Genomic DNA, 19,942 nt, shown 5'->3' with positions numbered 1-19,942 from the left:
AATATCAGCATTTAGGCAAAGTACAAAAAACAATCAGTGACAGCTATCCATTGTTGAGTCCTACCTGTTGTCTTCTAAGATTGCTTTGTTCACCAAAAGTGCACAAAAATAGCCCGTGGAAACACAAGAGAACCATGTTTTGTGTCCTCATTTACATCTACACAAGGGCTTCGTGGGTATTCACAAGTGGACATTTGGAAAGGGGGGGAAAACGCAAAAAGTCTTGACCTAGCAGTTTTGCCGGCGTCACGTGACGGGTCGTCGGCTGTATAGTCTGTTGAACTTGTGTCATAGCTTTTGTTGAGAGATTAACAGAGAACACACAATGTGGAGCTAGGCCCTGCCTGCCAGAGATAGCCCCAGTCCTGGTAGAGAACCCAGAGGGATCCAAACTAACTCGAGTTCCACTTCAGCCGCCGCCGGGATGCTGCTCCTCCATCCAACCAACTGATCTAAATCTCCTTGGGATTGGCTCCTCAGCTGCCACAATCAGAGAGAGAGGGAGAGAGAGAGAGAGAGAGAGAGAGAGAGAGAGAGAGAGAGAGAGAGAGAGAGAGAGAGAGAACCGCTTCATTAACTCTTCCAGCCCCCCTCCAATGAAACCGCACCTTGTTCCCAAGAGCGCCATCCACCAACACAGTAAGTCCGCCTTCACTTTCATCTTGCGTGGGTTTAACTCGGAGATGGTTAGGAATAGCTTGGTAGCCGTGTCGGGGACGAGAAGTTCACAATGTGGGGAACTGGTTTCCCTCGTGCCTCAAAGGGTAACTGGGCTCGTGGTGTGAGGGCGAGAGGGCGAAGGAGGTAACAGAGTGCTGTGGGACGACGTTTCAACCACAGTTGAAAGACCCTCGGGGAGGAAGTGCCCCATCACCTCTCACAGTAGTGAAGGGTGAAGTCTTTCGAGAGCTGCTTCTCCCCTAAACTCCACGGCTCCAGCTCAAACTTGTTCCCCATGTCGTCCTCGTCGTCCTCCGCATCTTCCTCCTCCTCCTCTTCCTCCTCGTAGTGGCTGGGCTCCTCGATGGAAGTTTCCAGGTGGTAGCAGTAGGGCTGACCCTCCGTGTACTCGTAGATAGTTGGTAAGCTGCTCTTCAGGCTGCAGCGCCGGCGCAACGCCACCAGCAGCGGCTGAGGCATGGTAAAGATATCCACGTTGTTGCCAAGGTCGATCCAGGCCAGGCTGGAGAACATCTTGGGGTCTTTTAGCATCTCTGTGAGGTCTTTGAGTATAGCCAGGGTGAGGCGGTTGCCATTGAGAGCCAGGGTGCTGAGTTTGGGCAGCGAGGCGAGAAGAGGCAACAGAATCTTCAGGTTGTCGTCCTGGAGATCGGTGAAGCTGATGTCCACAGCCACCACTGTGTCTCTGTTGTTTTGGAGGTAGAAGGCGACTTGGCGGACATCACGGGTGGACAGGGGGATGCCGGACAGGTCTACCGAGTCGCTGGACAGCTTCTTCTGTAGGGTTGTCTTGAGACTGTTGGAGACAAGAAGAGAAAACGATTTCTTTACTCTTTGACATGAAAATACAAAAAGCAGTTTAGCTGCAGGGTGAAAGGATGTGACTTGGGAACAAGGCCCTGGTTTTATGTTGTGTTTCCTGTGTTGTATAAAGGAGGGGGTGACTGGGCCGGCATGGAGCGGAAGGCTGACACAGAGACTCCAGCATGGGGATTTACTAGTGTAAACAGAGGAGCCAAAACATCCGAATGAGCCAGCAGCTTGAGCTTAAAGCTCTGACGGCCAGGAGCTCCTTATAATGCACGGCCGGAACAGTTTGCTACTTAAAAGATCAACCATGATGTGTTTTAGAAAACGATATTTGGCTTCTATATTTATAAGACAGGATAAGGAGAGATTAATCTTTTGGAAATGCTTTGTTAGGATGATGTTATTATCTCCAAAGGAAAGAAGTTTTCTATCATGCTACTTTTTAAGTTAGTGAGAAAACCTGCAGACGGATTTGGGGGAAATGTGGTAAAAAGTAAAGGCAAAGTTGTTTTTTGGGTGTAGATTCAGAACATTTTCCCAACTTTGACAAGTCGGATATTTCTAAACATTTTCTATATTCTCATTATGAACTACTGCACAATAACCTCTTGTGTATGGTTGTTGGTACCATTTTATAATAAGGGTACAAAACATATGCTCACTCCAGCTCTGAGGTCTTTACAATGCCTTCATGTCTGTCAAATAATTGATTTCAAAATACTGTTGTTGGTTTATAAAGCTCAAGTTTATTTCTGATCTTCTGCTGCATTATGAACCATCTGGACCTCCCAAGTCATCTTGGACAGGTCTGCTGGAGAATGTTAAGTTTGCAACTCTGTTATTTTAAATCAAGGCTGAAGACTTTTGTGTTCTATGGGTTTCTTTAACTGCACCACAGCTTTTATGCTTGTATTTTATACCTGTCTTACGTTGTTGTTTTTTCTATCCTCTTGGCTCTTTTATGTCTTTTATGTTTTTAATAGTATTTAAATTTCGTTTAATGGAGTGTGTCTTTTGCTGGAATGTGCCATATAAACTCGCCTCAAGGGATGCATAACCCATGCATGATGATTTATTACATGCTGATGACTTATTGTATGTCATAATTTCCTGTTGCTCACCATTAATAAATGATCAATGACTTTATGTTATTAGTTCACACTTTTGTGTAGTCATAGTGAGCTTGTATCCAGCTACATAGGACAGCACATTTCAGACCAAAGCTTTTGATCAGCCCCTCTGAAAGCAGATAGGGTTGAATGTAAGTTGTGGAAAAAAAGTATAGATAAAATAAGTGGAGACAATGGTACACTAAATCCTAAAACATTTAGCAGGAGCCAGTCAGATCAGAGGCATTTTAAATGATCCGTTTTATTAAGTAACAAAGAAAAAAATGGTTATTAATGTATCATGAAACAGATTGTGGCTTGTGAGCATTATTAAATAGTGTTTCTGTTGATCAGTGTGTCATGCAGCAACATGTAGCCTAGATTTTTACATTTCTCAAACACTTTAATAAAAACAGCTTCATATAGAAGGGATGCACCAATATATCCAAGATATCTGATAGAGATTCAAATAACTGGATCTGTGACAATGGGTGTGATCTATTAAGTCCAATTCTATGTTCATAAACTACATACAATATGTATTGGAATTTTATTCCAATTTAAGTTTTGACCAATTTGTTTCTGCATCTAAAAGGTTAAGACGTGAATTATAATTCCTGCTAAATTTTTTAACCAAGTTGCTGGCATGATTTATTATTTTAATAATCAGCAATTCAGTAAATTGATATCTCTTTATTTGTTAAATTTTGTTCGACAAAGTCAGTGAAGCAGTGTTGAGGTCTTACACATAAAAAAATGATCCCAGATCCCATGATCGCAGTGTTAGTGACTTTGAATATGCTATCATAACGTTAGCTTTTTGGCTAACAGCTGAGCTAATGGGTTCTATGAGCTGAGCAGACTAGAAAGTCCTCCTGCTGTCAAGTCGTACTTAATGTTCGTCATATTTACTCGAGTAGTGAACATTTCATTGCATAAGAACCTCATGGGATGGTAATGATTGTTCCAGGTATATGTTTAAGGTGTTAACAGGGAGGTAGAGTTGTGGCTTGTGAGAAACTTAAGATTTTGATAGCGAAACCTATGATATTATGAATTATTTGGTGTGGGTTTTTTTTTGGCAAGTGACCATGGTAAACGTGGGTTAATGCCCTTCATGATGTCCATAATTAGAAATAAATGGCTTCCTTGTGGTCCATTAATTCCTGATAATGGACACCTTGTCAGGCATTAACCCTTACATAACTTATAGAGGGATCACATAAACACATTGTGACTTCATCATTTCTGAAAGTGAGCAGCAGGAATTTATAATACATAAATTATGAGTTAAGCATACATTAGGTGTATGTTTTGTATCCATGCAAAAATTATAGTATTTCAATGCAGATTAAACATTTTAAACAAGACATTTAGAGGACAGTGCAACCTTGGCTGAGGTGTGCTCTCTGTGGCTGCTTTATAGTTCTATCTTCTAATACTTTTTTGTGTTTGATACAGCATATTGAGGTGAATTATAAAGTGAATGACATTGTCATGTAATTGAACTACATTTTTTTTAAATGTGAGAATATTCTGTGCAGGATATTTGTGCCATCTAGTGCATGGCCTCACAGCACCTTTGAAAACCTCAGAGCCCTTTTCAGGATATTGCGTTATACATGCAGGATTTGAGGATTGACAATGTGAGCACAAGTGATGCTCTGATTCTTCTCTGTAGCATTAGCTATTACTTTACATTGCAGCTTGAGAGCTCATTTGCAAAAACCAACAACATTTGGATGGATTTCCCCTTGATTGCACAACAAAAACACAATTTATGATGAAAAATTGAGATATCTCAGTGAAACCACCCAACAGCAGCTTGATGAGTATATAAGAAACCCCAACATGATTTAGGAAAATAAATCAAAAGGGAGATTTCGCATCATTGTTCATTATTTACACACTCCCTTGCCCTTTTGTTCTCAGCCAGTCGTGTTTAAAGGTGCCCACCCTCCACCCCCGAGGATGCGGTGTGTTTAACTTGAGCTGTTACTGAAGTGGCCTGTAACGCTGATTCGCTGTCAGAGTGAATTATAACATCCTCCGGCGCCCAGTGACTTACTGTGACACCCACTGCAGTACCTGTCACTTGTCATGCTTTTAAGTGTTTTTTGGTGGTGCTGAAAATGGATGTGCCCTGAGCAGCATTTAGTGCTTCATTTTAGAATCAGGTGATGAGCAGAAACATCATCCTTTTAGAGCATTTGTATTAATCGCAAAAAAAAAGTAAAATGAAACCCACTCATGCAGCCAGGCTAAAAGAGAAATGAAGACATTTTTCAAGGCTGATGTATCTTTATCAAAGTCTGGTGAGCCACAGTCCTCTCTCTCTCTGTATTGTCTGGCCTTTTATATAACAGAACCCTCATCTTCTCCAGAGGCACAAAAGTCCTAATGGCTACGGCCTGGCAGAGGCACCCCTGCAGGTGCGAATAGGTTTTGATCACACAACTCCTGCCTTTGTCAAACAAGACAGACTCGTCCCTTTTGAGCTCAGGAAAAAAAATTGGATGTCTGATTCGCCCTCTCTGGAAGCCTCATTCATCCTTCCTCCAGATTAATCTGACACCAGAAAACAAGTGTGTTGCTGATAACTTGTTGTCTTTAGAACAGTGAACAGAACACTGTAAACAAGGTTCAGTTTGAATGGCAGAACCGAGTTCAGAGGTAAGGGATTAAAGGAGATTAAAAAAGAAATATGTGAATAAAGAAAAATCACTTTTAATATATGTTGCAGAGCGGGCAGAGAGAAATAAACCCTTCATGCTGAACTGGTAAACAAACGGCATCAACATTTTACTGGATGCTTGTCAATCAACATGCAAAATCAACTAATCTAATAAAAATCCATCCATTATCCATTAAGTCATCAATTAAATTGACATTGTATAATGAAGCTTTCTATTAAGTATTCACACTTAAACACAGAGGAAGCTCTGTTTGTCTCCACGTGTGGCTCATCAGTCTCCCTGTGTCATTGATTCAATATAATGAGGCGGAATTTGAATTCAGTGAGTATAAATGGAATCACTCTGATTATTTAATGACCAAATATTCATATTTGGAGGCTAACTGAGATGAAGTTAAATGCTATTTAGAAAAATAAAAAAAGAATTCATTTTGTGCACGTGTTAACAAGTGAATAGACAATAACAGTTGTCATAAAATTCCTATTTTATTTCAACTTTAAATAAGTATTTTGCAGGAGTTCATCTGCTCCCCTCCGGGCTATTATATTGTTTTGTTTTCTGCCGAGTCATTTACAGTAAAGCTTCGCTCTATTATTCATATCAGCCCTTTTGAAGCTAAACTACACCAGAGAGACACGAGATGAGCAGTCTAATCACATCTTCTCGCTGACATTTCATTTGTATTTTAAATTCATTTTCTGATGCGTTATATACGTGAGAGAACAGAGTGTGTAAGAGTGGCACACACACACACACATACAGACAGCCACACCACTGCATTGTCCTTCAAGGTGCAGGGAACCTCACAGCTCACAGACTATATCAGTAAAGGCAGTTCCTGCACATAAATATCACCTCCATATATTTTTGTTTGATGGATGTTTTGGTTGAAAAGCCACCCGAAGGAGCTGCTCCGACCAGCTTCTCCTTTCTGCATCTTATTCTGTATTTTTCTGAAGCTGAGGCACTCGGTAAAACATGACTGACGGGCCCCTGAGGAAGCTTTAACATAACGTTTATTCGTGAATATGCAAAAAAACCCTCATATTTTATAATGCGGTTGATTAAAAAAAGCAGCATCCACTAAATGATAGTTTTGGTTATTTTCATTCAGAGCACTCAGGTGACAAAGGAGCAGTGTAATTACGAGATACAAAAAGCCAGATGGAACAGGAAGATAGTGGTGTGAAAATTGCAGAGAAAAAAGGTCACCAAAGTGTTGGCAATTTTAACGCTCACATGGAATTACCCTTTAGGTGGGAGCGCCTGGGCAACATGTCTGGGTCACTGCTTCCATCAAGCTTATTGTCAAAGTCTTTCATTAAATGTGGAAGAAACAGAAAGAAAACATTTCTAGCAAATAAACTAGTTAGATTAACAGGATTAGTGAGATTCAGACATTAATTCAGCGTGGCATTCCACTCAGATATAAGGGTACAGTATTTAGAACGACTGGCGTTCTGTGCTAATGCTGGATAATGAAGGGATGAACAATCCGCTGGTATTAAAAATGAACTGAGCCGGTTCTGTTTCCTCTGAGTACAGAGAAACTTCTCAGAGGTGAAATTGGTGCATTTTTGCACAGATGAGGGCAGTTTGCCTGCAGCTCAACAAAGATGGCAGTTAAATGGAGGTAGAATCCACTCTAAAATGCTTTTCTTCTCAGTGTGGAGAGTACATCCTAATTAAAAAATAATTAAACATTTTGAGAATATGTTTAACTGCTTTAAACATATTTAGAATTAGATGAGAAGATGAATACGAGGCAGAAGACGGTTAGCTTAGCATAACGACTGAATACAGAGGGAAACTGCTAGCCTGCCTCTGTTCGAATGTCAGAAATAGAATATTTGTACGGATTAAAACAAGAAATAATGTGTTTTTAAGTGAGCTGTAGAGGCATTGGGAGGCAGATTTTGTTATCTTGTGACAGTACGTGCCTGTCACCTGAATATCTAGAAACAAGGGTGGTTTCACTGTTATGCTATATTGTTATTATCATTATTATTGTATTTTTTTAATTATATTATACTACTAAATTATTATTATTGACTATATTATACTGCTATTCATAGTGCATATACTTTATAATATTATGAATCTGTGGTTATTATTAGATGTTACAGCTAATGCCACCTGCTTTATCAGAGGAGGATGTAGTAAACACATGAAATACATAATAAAAACAGAATGGATTGACTTGGAATTGGGGTTGTGGGCCCAGTGGCCAACCTTTTTATGTATTTATTTATTTAGAGAGTTTAAAAACTTAGTGGATTTCCAGGGGGGAAAAAGTACTGCAGGAGAAAAAGAGGAAAAAAAAGGAGGGCTGACTTTCAACAAGAAAGCAAATAAATATATTTTCTAAAATGTCCAACTGCCTCTAACCTTCTGAACCCCTAAGAAACCACACTAAGCGACAATACAGTGCAAGCTGAGCTTCTTTTAATAACAATAAATAGAAAACTAAGGACCAAGGGAATATTTGTGTCAGTATTTAAATTCTTACACAGCTGCTTTTATAAAGTGTGTTTCCTATTCACAGAGAGCGTCAGCCTGGCCCTGTCTGGTCTCTTTCAGGCTGTGACAGGCATTTCTTCGTGAACACAGCGGCAGACGAAGCTGTCAGAGCATCTACTGTATTAATATTCAGTTTTAGGGTGGATTTTTGTTTTAATGATTCATGTGGCTCTGCTGTCTCAGCCAGTGTCAGACCGTCTCTCTCTCTCTGCAGGTTTACTAAGCTAACAACATGACTAAGTAAAAAAAAAAAATCCACAAGCCCTTCAGCTAGGAATTCAGCAATCGTATGAATGTGCACATTGTCAGAGATGCTGTCAGTGTCAGTTAGATCTTCTGGGCCGAATTAAACGTCCACTAGCACAACAAAGCCCTGCTCCACTGCGAAGTGTCTGATCCTGCCAGATCCTTGCAAATATGTCCTCACTTTCCTCTGATACTGCATGTTGATACCTCCGTCTGACTCATAATGAACCTGTCTCATCTCACCGTGTTCCCATTGTCTCCTCCACAATCCTGAGATTGTTTTCACCCTCTTAAAATGAACGGCATTATTCACAGCGTCTAGCCGGCTACAGAATAAGCAATTACACGAGAAAGAATTATGAAACTGTTTATGAAAAGGATTACCAAGCAACACCTGGGCACACAAAAAGACCTATTTGGACACAAGCTAATTCTCTATTCATCATTTTCAAATCAAAAGCTATTCACTCTTTCATAGATGATGTATAATTACATTATAACATAACCCTTGCAGCTTTTCTTCAGCAAACAGATGGACAGATTTGTTGCTGTGCCACTTTGAAGAGAGAGAGAGGCCGGTGGCGAAGCACATCCACCACATGGACCTTGGCACTTAAAAAAGGAAAGATGATTGACAGCTGTGGTTACCATAGCGTTCCCCTCAGGTCAGCCTGTGGCCAGCTCCGTCCTAGTTCAATGTCAGCTACAAAGATGGAAATCTCTACAGCTGAACACGGAGCCCGAGCCCTGCTCTCTGTTGTGCCGGGCTGCAGATTTATTACAGACTAGATGTCTGGACAGAAGGGCTTACCAGGCCTGGGATTTCCGTCTGGACATGCTCTGCCTCAGCCACTTTGAGTGCGGGGTCAGGTGGTAGATCAGTTGTCTGCAAATCTTATCAGAAGACTTTATGGTGTCTGCATCCTGGAGAACAGAGCAGAGAGATAATAAGAGGCTAACAGCAGTGACGCAGATGCTTTTAATAACAGATTTTCTGCTTGTCCGTGCAAGAAAACATCTCCACTATTATTTCAAAGTTACCCCAGTAACACTTTATGTTAAGGGTGCATGAATTAATGCATTAAAAAGCATGTGGTATATCGGTTGACCTATATTATCTGCTGATATTGGTCTGTATCTTGTTATCTAAAATGTACCAACCTGTAAGATCTTTCACATAAACAGAATAGAAAATGCTTTGTTATTATTCGCGATGCCTTGAGCTACTCCCTGAACAAAACACAATTTAGCTGCCTTGCTGGAGCAAGAAAATCTAATCACATGCAGTGTGCATTGGTGGGGGAAAAACACAGGAAGTACACAGCAGAGGTGAGATTCAGCACAGCCACTGGAAACACTGTCATCTCAGTTCATTAGCCATGTTGTGGCTGCTGGTGGCCATTGGCTACATCAAAATAATTCAATTTCACCAAGCTTGAGACATACTGAGCTATGAAATCCTTCTTTAATGTGTGGTTCCTTTCTCGATTGTAAGTTGGAAGACAAGACATCAACAAGTAACTCCAGTTTAATGAGGTTTCAGGTAGGAGATCTCCAGACATAGTTCCATGAATTTAAAGAACTGCTTTAAACAAAAGAAAATGAAGTATCCACAAATATCAAGGAGTCATACCAGCAGCTCCTATTTATAGCTGCTCAGAAGTAACGTGTCTGCACGATTTCTTTCATCCCTCTGCAGAAAAGTTGATAACATCCTCTGATTGGATTTTCATTTATCTTGAGAACTCTTAACAAAAGGAAACAATCAGGGGACTATTTTTAGGAGAAGGCTTTGTTTCGTAGAATACCAACATTGAGCTGAATCTTTGTGGAAGAACAAAAGAGTAAGCTGACCTTCTTAGGACACTGCATCTCTCGAGCCAGGCTCAGCAGCAGCTCATGCGAGATCGGGTCCACCAGGTTGAGGAAAGCAGCGTTTTTGTACAAGATGTCGTTGAGCGAGGTACCCTCCAAACCAAGATCCTAGAAAAAACAGGCAATATAAGTAGCATCATGATTACAGAGTATTAAAACCCCCCATCCTGCAATAATTATCATCAGGTATCTAAAAGTGTGAGTTTGGACCAGAGGAGAGAAATGCATTAGTAATGGAACCAGGGCCCTGCTGTGTCAAGGGCAATGTGACTCGAGATGGAAAGATAAAAGAAGTGTTTTGTTTGAAATATTCATTAAAGGAGACAGGAGCTTTTTCATCTACAGTAGGAAAGTGAGATCCAGAGAGAGTCACAGGGAATGCAGTGTTTTGGCATAATAATAACAGCATGGCACTGAGCCACACTTTCTACCTATCTGTATTCAGAATTGACCAGTTAACAGATCACATATAATCAGGGACTACTGGATTATGTAATCAAAAAAAAAAAAAAAAAGGAACTATAATTAGCCTAGATTACATTTAAAAAAGGTGCTAGGATATAGTTACATTGTCAAGGATTCTTGATAACATTTTTTATTCTATCTTTGAAATATGGCCATGTCAAAAGTTTGCCAGTTTTGTAAATGTTGACTATTAACTTAAAAATATATATTCTTTATTTTTATTCAGCTTTTTACAGTATCATTTGGACAAAAACTAGAACATGTGGTGTTTCGTTTTTTAAGAGAAAAAATATTTTTTTTAAATTACAATAATTGACATGTAGACGTGCAATCATACATGTACATATATACTTGCATACATATTGGAATAGATTTAAACAAAAGAGGGGTGTTTTGGGAGAATTTCTGCCATATATCCTGAAATGTATTTACTTGAAGTTTTCAGGTAGAAAGTGATTCTTTCCATTACAAAAATGATATTGCTTTTAAAGGAGGATTTCGAGATAATGGAGTTTGCTTTTTTTTAAATTTACATTGTGACAAAGTGAAAGATGATCATTTTGAGTTATTTTAAGTGTCCCTTCTCAATGTGGCCTTTAATTAAAAACCAGCAGCAACAAAAACATACACCTAAAAACAACACAGTGTATCTCGTTGTTTGTGTTTTTGTAAAAGTGTTTGATTTGACCAACTGTGAATGCTGAACATGTAAAATATATTTTGAGTCACATGCGTATCATTGCTGTTACTTCACTGCAAAGTAAACCTACCTTTGTCTTCTCATGATAATGAGTTCATTATCTCGTTATCTCGAGATAACAAAGCTTGGTTTCTCAACATAACTTGTGATCTTGAAATAAAGACATTAAAAAATAAATGCAAGCACTGCCATCCTTGGCTTCCGTAGTGATTAGACCCAACCTGTTATATAAAGTAGTCCTGACGGCTGGTTTAAAGGCAGTCTGTGAATGCAGTCTGTGTGAGTGTTTTGATACTTTCGCAGTATTTAGTAGCCAGGCCTGAGTACAGTCATGGCACCTCAACCTGCTTTATAATTACATTCAGACATGTAAATCTCACTTTTTACAGTATGGGGCCTTTAAGGACTGTGCACGCTTCACTATGAGGAGAATAATTTACTTTCAAAAACTCCTGAAAACCTCAAAAGGCATTTAATCCCCTGTATGGCTGTATTTTGAAACACACATCCTGTATGTATCTCTCTGACCACATTTAAGGTGCTTTTTTCTAGGTTTATAATACCTTTCAAGTCATAAAAATATGGCAATGGCGCTAAAATGTGATTCTGAATAAATGTGATTTAAAAGTTTGTGCAGCACATAAATACATCTGAAAAGAGGTCGGAACTGACAGCTGTCATGGCAGCTTACTCATAAATATGACAAATCCAAAAGGATCTGTGGTAAAAACAAATCAAACCAACTGAAAAAAAGATTTTGGATGACCTTTTGAGTGTGGTGAGACAAGCTGCTGCGTGTACTGAACTGTACAATCTGCCTTCATCAACATGTCCATCCACGAGGTCCTAACGAGACAAACTATGACAAGCACTTGCACAGCCCATGCAACTTTAATGAGAGAAGCAGGCGCATACAATGCACACACACACCTGCACATGCACGCGTTTCTTTTCTCTCCGACACAATCGGCATTGATTGTAATAGACAGTTTGAGTGGGAGGCTGGCAGCTCCACATTACTGGCTCCCCTTTTAACAAGGGCAACAGTAAACACAGTCTGAACCCAAGGCGGGGGGAGAAGCTGCTTCTGCCCTTCTGAGAAACAAGGTATAAAAATATCTCCCTTCTGAGTTTAGACACGATCAATTGTCATGTGCAAGCGCGTGAAGTCATGAATCCTTCCCATATCTGCGCCAGAGCTCAGATCTTTCTCATATCTGGAGCACAGCTCGCTGTTACACACCAATTAAATCGGCCACGAACTCCTTTTGAATTCAGAGAAGACAATCTCTCAGATATCTGCCTGTAATGCTGCGAGTAACGGTAGAGTAAGGCTCATTTAATAAACGTGGAGCTCATTTAGGAGGAGTAAGCCCATGTCCCCTGTGATGTGGCTGTCATGGAGCCTAGGCCAGCCAGTTTATCTCCTTGGCTTGATTAAGGAGGTTCAGCTCTCTCCTGTGTCAAGGCTTCAGAGTAATTAACACAGGATTGGCCGACAGCTAAAAGACAGAGGGGGGACCAGAGGACAAGCAAACAAATGAGATCACCAAGGCTGCTGTCACATCTTTGATGCACCTACATATTCTTTTAAACATGCTTTAATGCCAAATATCACACAGCCGGTGAGGAAAGGCTCTAAAAACAAACCTCTGACTAAGATCCTTTACTCAGTGTAGTAGAGCTGGAGATAGTCCAACACATTCTAGGTCACGACTACAATACCTACTTGTAACTACTGTCACGATCAAGTGAAGACTGCATCACACATACTGCAACTAAAGCTTTTTGAAAAACAATAAGAACAGCTGTGTTTTTTGCTTTTCTTTTCATCAGCAAAAGCATTAGTAGTCCTTGTGTGAAATTCACAAGAGCCTGACCCACATATCAGATGGCCGATGTTATCGACTGATATTATCCTATCACAGACATAAAAATTGGTATTACTGTATATGTTAACTGATATGTGTTCATTTGTTTATTTTTATTTAAATGGTCAGCAACTGAATTATACTGAACATACAGTACTGTGTTTATTTATTTATTTATTTATTCTTTACTTTAATGGTTATCAATTGGCCGATAGTGATCACACAGTACATTTTATTTAGCTTTTTTTAATCTTCATTTTCAGTTTTTATACCTAGAATTGGGTGACAATGTAATACATTGTTTGTATAATGTATAATAACTAATAGAAGTATTTTTAATATTTAAATATTTTTAATAATTAAATACAAATTTACATTTTTGTTCCTATTACTTTTTAATAAAGTTATTTGTTTGAGAAAGCAAGAATTGATTTGGTAGTGAATTTCTCTCCTCTAAAATTGGTATCGTTTCCAAAGATCCCATACCAGTAGGGCTCTAAAAATCACCAAAAATTAGGTGTCATTAGGTTTTCACATGACTACAGAAACATGCACAGTTTTTTTCCTGTGACCTTTTTATAGGGTTAATAAAACCTTTTGGAGAAGAAGAATATTTTGTATTGTGGAACACAGTACTCCAGGGCTTACACTGTTGCTGCTGGAGCACAGGCCATTACAGAGAAAGAGAGGGGGAGAGAGGGAGAGAGAGAAAGAGGGAGAAAGATTACAAGTTGAGAGGAACGGAGGGGGGGCAGGTCATTCTAATATGGGCGTTAGAACAGCCTAAGGAGAGGTGGAGGAAACAAGGACAGATGTGGAGAGAATGAGGTGGTGGATGCAGGGATGGGGCTGTGGAATCTGTATGCAGATCCCATCCAATAAAAATTAAATGTGGGATAATGCACTGACAGTTTGAACATTTCCTCATTTAGATCAGATGTCAACACAGAGCATGTTTCCCCACAGTGAGAGTGAGCGCTGTGGTGAGTCACACGCTGTCTGCCACTGAAATAATGTGTCATAGGTACAACGCTCAGTCAGTGGCCTACTTTCAATAAAAACAAATGCTCCTGGAAGTGGCCATGCATGCAGGGTCACTTAAGGAAGGAGGAGAAAGGGCTGAAGAGGGACTGGGGGTCAGAGGTCAGAGGCCAGGGGTGCAGGAAGGGATTAAAGCACCTGTGGCACTGAAAGGTTCAGGACAGCAAAGTGCAATCACACATATGCCTGTTCCCCATCTGTTGCTTTTTGAGGATGTATAGCTGCATGAGCATTAAAGTGCACGTACTGCACGTAAACAGGTCTGACTTCCCCTGCACCCAGGCCGAGCTGCGTGCAGTTTGTCCTTACCTTCCTCAGTAATTTGAGCACGTCGGTCGCCTGCTCTATCCTGCGGTCACGGAGCAGCTTCTGTATCTCTTTGATCCACGCCACTCGCCTCATGTACGGGCTGTGGTTGGTCCTCCGCAGCATCCCAGGCAGTTTGTCTGATTTGAGCATCAGTGCAAACAGAAAGTCCCCGCCGCCTCGGCTGCCCCTGTCGCTCTCTCCGGTGCCATCCAGAAGCTTGCGTCGCTTTTTGGAGAAATTCTCATTGTCCAGGCTGCTCTGCCTGCTCAGTCTGGAACCCATGCTGTTGTTGTTGTTTTTTCTACAGATTTAGGCGACGTTTTAGTGTTACCAAGAGGACAAACCCATGATCAGCCTCAGTTGTTTTTTCAGATGCTCCGAAAACAGCGCCGTGTTGTCTGGCGCCACGTCGCAGAAAGACTTGAGGTTCCGGGTGCAGAATAACACAATATTCCAGTCTCATTTATCTCCACTCACTCACGCACCCGTCACGCATTTTGTTTCCTCCCTTTAAACCGCGGGCTACGTGCGCCTGGCTCAGATGATGAGGATGCTCCGGCTGCTTCATCCTCCGGCCGTCTCTCTGCTTTACGCTGCTGTTTAGGTTTGAGCAACGTGGAGCGTCCGACCAATCGCAGCATCCGGTGCCCGCTACGCGTCTCTCCTCCCCAGGCTTGAATTCCCCCTCTGCTACAAGCAGCTACAAGGCAGAATAACAAGAAGGGATGTCAGTGTTTTTCTATTCAGGCAGTCATGCGACCAATGCACAATCTGATAAACAATCCGAAGTCCTCTAAATCACTAGAGTTTCAGGTTGTGTTTGAGGGTAGTCAGTATCCTTCAGAGGAACTCAAAGTTTCTCTCTCTAGTTGCCCAAATATGTGTTTGCCATTGGCCTTGTACAAATATGACTTTCTTTTGGCAATCCTGTTGTCAGTCAGCCATTGCACGAGCTGCCAAACCATGTTTGCATCTGTCACAACTGCACTAAGTCATTGTCAGTCTTTGAACAAAATCCCATGTCCCAGAGTGTGTTTCTGTCATATGAATCAGTATCTTTGTCCAGAGACCCAAAAGGGTCACTGATGGGGGACTGTTTTACTTTACCGCACCCTTCACACCTGCACTCCAGAACAGAACTTCTTCTTCTTCAGCCAAGGACCCCTTACAAGACCAACATTATATCGGAGACCTCCCTCATATAAGACCCTAAGAATAATTTGATAAAGTATGTGTGTGTGTGTGTGTGCATGTGTGTGTGTGTGTGTATATAGATATATAATATTAAATATATTCTTGTGAGTAATATATTTGCTGGATTGGAATGTAATCTATGAACTATTATAGATTTGAAAATTAAAAAATATCCTTTGAACTATTAAAGCTTTTTTTAACAAATAAAATATCAGAAAATTTAAATGAATGTATCTAAAACTTTTTAGGTACCCCTGGCAGAAAGCATCAGACCCCACATTGAAAACCGCTGCTCTAGGAAATTGAATAAATGTGGCTCTTCCTCCTCATGGGGTCCAGTCGTATCAAGTGTCGGTTTGTGATTGCGATGTAGCCTGTTTTTATTTGTCAGTTATATCATTATGGCTTGAAGGACTTTGATCCTGATTTGACCTCACTTTCTGGTATGATTCAGGCCTAGCCTTATTTATTGGAGCGGGGTGGTTGATGCTTTCTAATAAATATTACCACTGCCTGCACTATATCTTCCCTGGACCCAGCCTGCTGCATATTTTCCTAGAGGTTGTAATTATGATTGTCTGCCATCCTTAATTTAATGCATCACCCCCATGCTACTAATTTGTTTTGTCGGAGCTTTGACTCTCCAAGCAATACTGATGAATTAATTAATTTGAGAACACATGCTAACCACAACTGTCCTTCCTGCTTTGAAGTTGTTGTTTGATTTTGAGATTTTTTCATGTGTGACATTTTTTTAACATTGTTTCTCAAAATATGATACATAATCCAAAGGATCTTACAGTATGATCAATTAAACCACTGTGAGAATCAAAGGTTTTAAACCTTCTGCAATGTTAATAGAGTGCTAGCACCACTGCATACTGTGCATAGTGTTCTCAATCTGTCCTTCAGGACTCCCTAAGGGGTCACAAGATGAGGTTTGAAGGGTTTATGAGATAAGGATGGAGCATCTCTTTTACAGATGAAGTTTAGTTATCATGAGGAGCACTAAAAACAGCTGTATAATATCCTCTGTGATTCTGGAGGGAGGAAAGTCCTGCTGGTGTCTGTGTCTCAGTTGGTAGATTGGTCGCCTGTCGATCGGTGGTTTGATCCCCGACCATGTCTACATGTCGAAGTATCCTTGGGCAAGATGCTGAACCCCAAATTGCTCCTGATGCTGCATTCATCGGTGTGTGAATGAATTCCTGATGTGCTGAGGCAACATGTAGGGTCGCCTCGGCTGTATGAATGTGTGTGTGAACGGGTGAATGAGGGCTGTCTGTACTGTAAAGTGCTTTGAGTGGTTACAGAGACTAGAAAATCGCTATATAAGTGCAGTCCATTTACCAAAGTAAGGGTAATCTTGGTTGGGGCTTGAGATTTTTAAACAGAAAAGCTGTGTTACAACTTCCTACCGCCATGTGTTCGAGGTGCTAAAGGGAACATTTAAAAAAAAAAAAAGTACTTGGTTAAGTTAGGAAAAAAGTTAGGGTATGTGCGCATTCAGACGCAAGTTTAAATAGCTCAACGTTGATCTGGGTTTTACACGGGACGTTAACAGCAGTGTCCTGGGTTAAAGTCCTTTTTGTGGTTCACCCATCCTTCAACCCTGACCTCCTATCTTCATAGACTTTGTTGCTCTTTATACTACATCACACTACTTTTGCTTCAGCCATAATTAATATGGTCACTAGAGGTTGCCTCCTAATAATAAATGTAAATATAAGTTGTATATAAGTACATGTGGAAACAACCTAGTTGGCCATTTTCGATTATTAAATTAGGCATAAATGCCCCACACATACTACAAGCATGTGCAGCCACTTTCATCTGAAGGTCCTATATGTGAAAAGGGAGATTATCTTATTATTATATAGCAGGTCTATAGGTGCTACAAAAATACTGTAAAAGTATAAAAACACTTGATCAACAGAGAAATGCTGGCAGTCTGTATTAGGAAACAGTGCCTATAAACAAGCCATCAGGACTTCCTTATGGTTGTGATATAACAACTATACTATAAGTAGGTGCAAAGTGCCACAGGACAGGAGACGACCAATGACGAGTCATTTACTGTATCTGTGCAACATGGATTTCGTCACTAGCAGCAGGTACTGAGTCTAATAACTCAAATGTGAGAAGTGAACATGAGCACAATTAGACAGTAGGAGAAACATGTAACATGTTCTAGTAGTCCTCCAAAATACAAATATGAACGTAAAATGAGCATAATATGACCTCTTTAAAGGGTTCACAAGCAAAGTTTGGCAACCTTTGAGTTTTTATTTCACCCTCTGGTCATCCACACACAAAACCCACATCTAAAAACACATTTATTCATCACTGAACCAAGAGAGAAGAAGTTGAGCCTGTTTTTAATGACCCCCTATCATTACAGGACTGCAGCCAACCATAAAAACACATGACATCACCTCCTTTCCCATTGTGGCCCTCTCTCTGCTGTAAGTGTTTCTGCAGGCTGCATTTCACCTGTCACCAAGGAACAACAGCAGTGCCTGATTTGATTTGCTGCTGAGTGTACAGACAAGCCTTTCCTTTTATTGTGTGAAACAATTGGAGGGAAACCTGGTGGGTAGGACTCTATCCCTTCCAGCAAAGTCAAAATGAAACCTTATAAGCCTCTAGCTTAGGGATAGAAATATGAACAAGCTCAAGCTGATATTTCATAAAACAACCCCCATGCAGTGACGAAGGCTGAAGGAAGGCTTTTGTGATCTGCAACAAACAGATATGTAATTGTTGTCTTCCGCTATAAATCAGCTCTGTCCATTAAATAAAGTCCCCTCCTTGGGCGGCTCTGAACCTGGGAGATCCAGAACAGGATAGTAGTGATTAGATTTAGACACAATCACGGCAGCAGCAGCAGAAGCCCACAGGCTCCTTTGACAGTGCTTTATCAGTGTGGCCCAGCAACAGGAGTGCTTGCTGGATTAGCTAAGGTACCACAGAAGGGTATTTGCTGTTGAGAAGCCCCTGTCACAGACACTGCCAGCGTGGACCTGCGCTGCCTGGTGAAGGCTCAGGCATCTCAATCGCTCTGAGGATGCCTGCAGAATAAGCCAAATAGACTGTGACACAGCTACTGAGCATGGCAACGCTGCCGGCTCAGCCAATCACACAGAGCCCCGAGATGATGGGATGAATGCTGCTGGCATCCGTAAACAGATCGCTCTCACCTTCACTTTGCTTAGCCTGCCAGATTGATATCAGAGTGAAATGGAAGGTTATAGAGGACTAGAAAGAAAAACTCAAGAGTTTCACTCTAAAGTGAGGAAAGGGAGGCATCCATCATTTGAGAAAGTGGCATCTAGTTTTAAAAAAATGAATTGAATGTGGAAGAATTCCAAACCATCTTGCTTTAGTGCTACCCAGGCATCTTTTCTTGCCTGGGTCCAGAACTTTGAATTGACCCACTCCAGTTCATTGCTTTGTCTGCAATGTGATTTAGGCCACACACAGTTGTCGTGATCGGGGAAATTAGTGATGGAGACCAAAACATTTTTTTATTTCTGTCGTAAAGTTGGGAATTTTAACATGGGGTTCAATGATGATTGACTGCAGTTTTCGTCATCTCTGTGCCAACTTACTTTTCAGCCCCGGAGGTTACCGATTGGTCTGACATCATGACATGCGGTTTTGTCAGTTAAAGAAAAAACAATCAATACAACGAGTGTTCTAGGGAACTAGGGATTGGCCGATCAACATCATGGGTGAGACTAATGCCGATGTCAAGCTGTTGTTACACTGTTGTTGTTTTACTTCGCTCCGCTCCACTCTTAAAACGCAGGAGACAGTATGTTAGCATGGCTAAGCATCAGTGTAAACATAAAATTATGTTGATGATGATGTGGACATGAGCCATGTTTCCATTAGGGTAAAGAGTGCCTGCTGGGAAAGTGTCCAAGAGGGATTTACAAGACTCTGGAGGTGACGTATGGTTTTCCATTGGTTGCGTAATAACTTAGCGTGACGTCGCATCCACAACCACAAGTATATATATATATATATATATATATATATATAAAAATATATATATATATCTATGCGGGAGACACGCTGAACGTAAACAATAAGAAAGGAGACGCCGAGATGGAAGGAGCAGAGCTTGCTGTAACAGCATGCACAACAACTATGGCCGCCGTCGCTAAGTGTTTACCGGTGTTTGTTGTAAACAAACAGAGATTGCTATGTGAACACATACTGCTGCAGCACATACACTTACTGCTACAGAGCTAACTGTTAGCCTATTAGCACTGTGCTACTGTGCACCTTGTTCCACGACGCCAGACTGCTCTATGAAAGGGCAGAATATCACGCCTTCACAGGATCACAATGAACGCCCTAAAGCGAAGAGCTGGCACAGATCTTTCCAGCAATATAGCAGGACATTTGCGGACCGCA

General features: G+C 40.9%; 1 protein-coding gene across 1 annotated transcript; it reads right to left on the bottom strand.

The window, feature by feature from the left end:
* Nucleotides 1-583: 583 nt before the first annotated feature.
* lrrc75ba (leucine rich repeat containing 75Ba) lies at nt 584-14,880 on the bottom strand. Its single transcript, XM_059338213.1, has 4 exons — nt 14,324-14,880; nt 9,917-10,045; nt 8,874-8,986; nt 584-1,477 (listed from the first exon to the last, which is right to left on the bottom strand). Exons 1-4 carry the CDS (start codon nt 14,603-14,605, stop codon nt 871-873), a joined length of 1,131 nt encoding a protein of 376 aa, XP_059194196.1. The 5' UTR covers nt 14,606-14,880; the 3' UTR covers nt 584-870.
* Nucleotides 14,881-19,942: the final 5,062 nt, after the last annotated feature.

The sequence above is a fragment of the Centropristis striata genome, chromosome 7 (genome assembly GCF_030273125.1).
Source record: "Centropristis striata isolate RG_2023a ecotype Rhode Island chromosome 7, C.striata_1.0, whole genome shotgun sequence".
NCBI classification, from domain to species: domain Eukaryota; kingdom Metazoa; phylum Chordata; class Actinopteri; order Perciformes; family Serranidae; genus Centropristis; species Centropristis striata.
The sequence above is the reverse complement of the archived record's forward strand: the minus strand, read 5'-3'. Positions and strand labels throughout refer to the sequence as shown.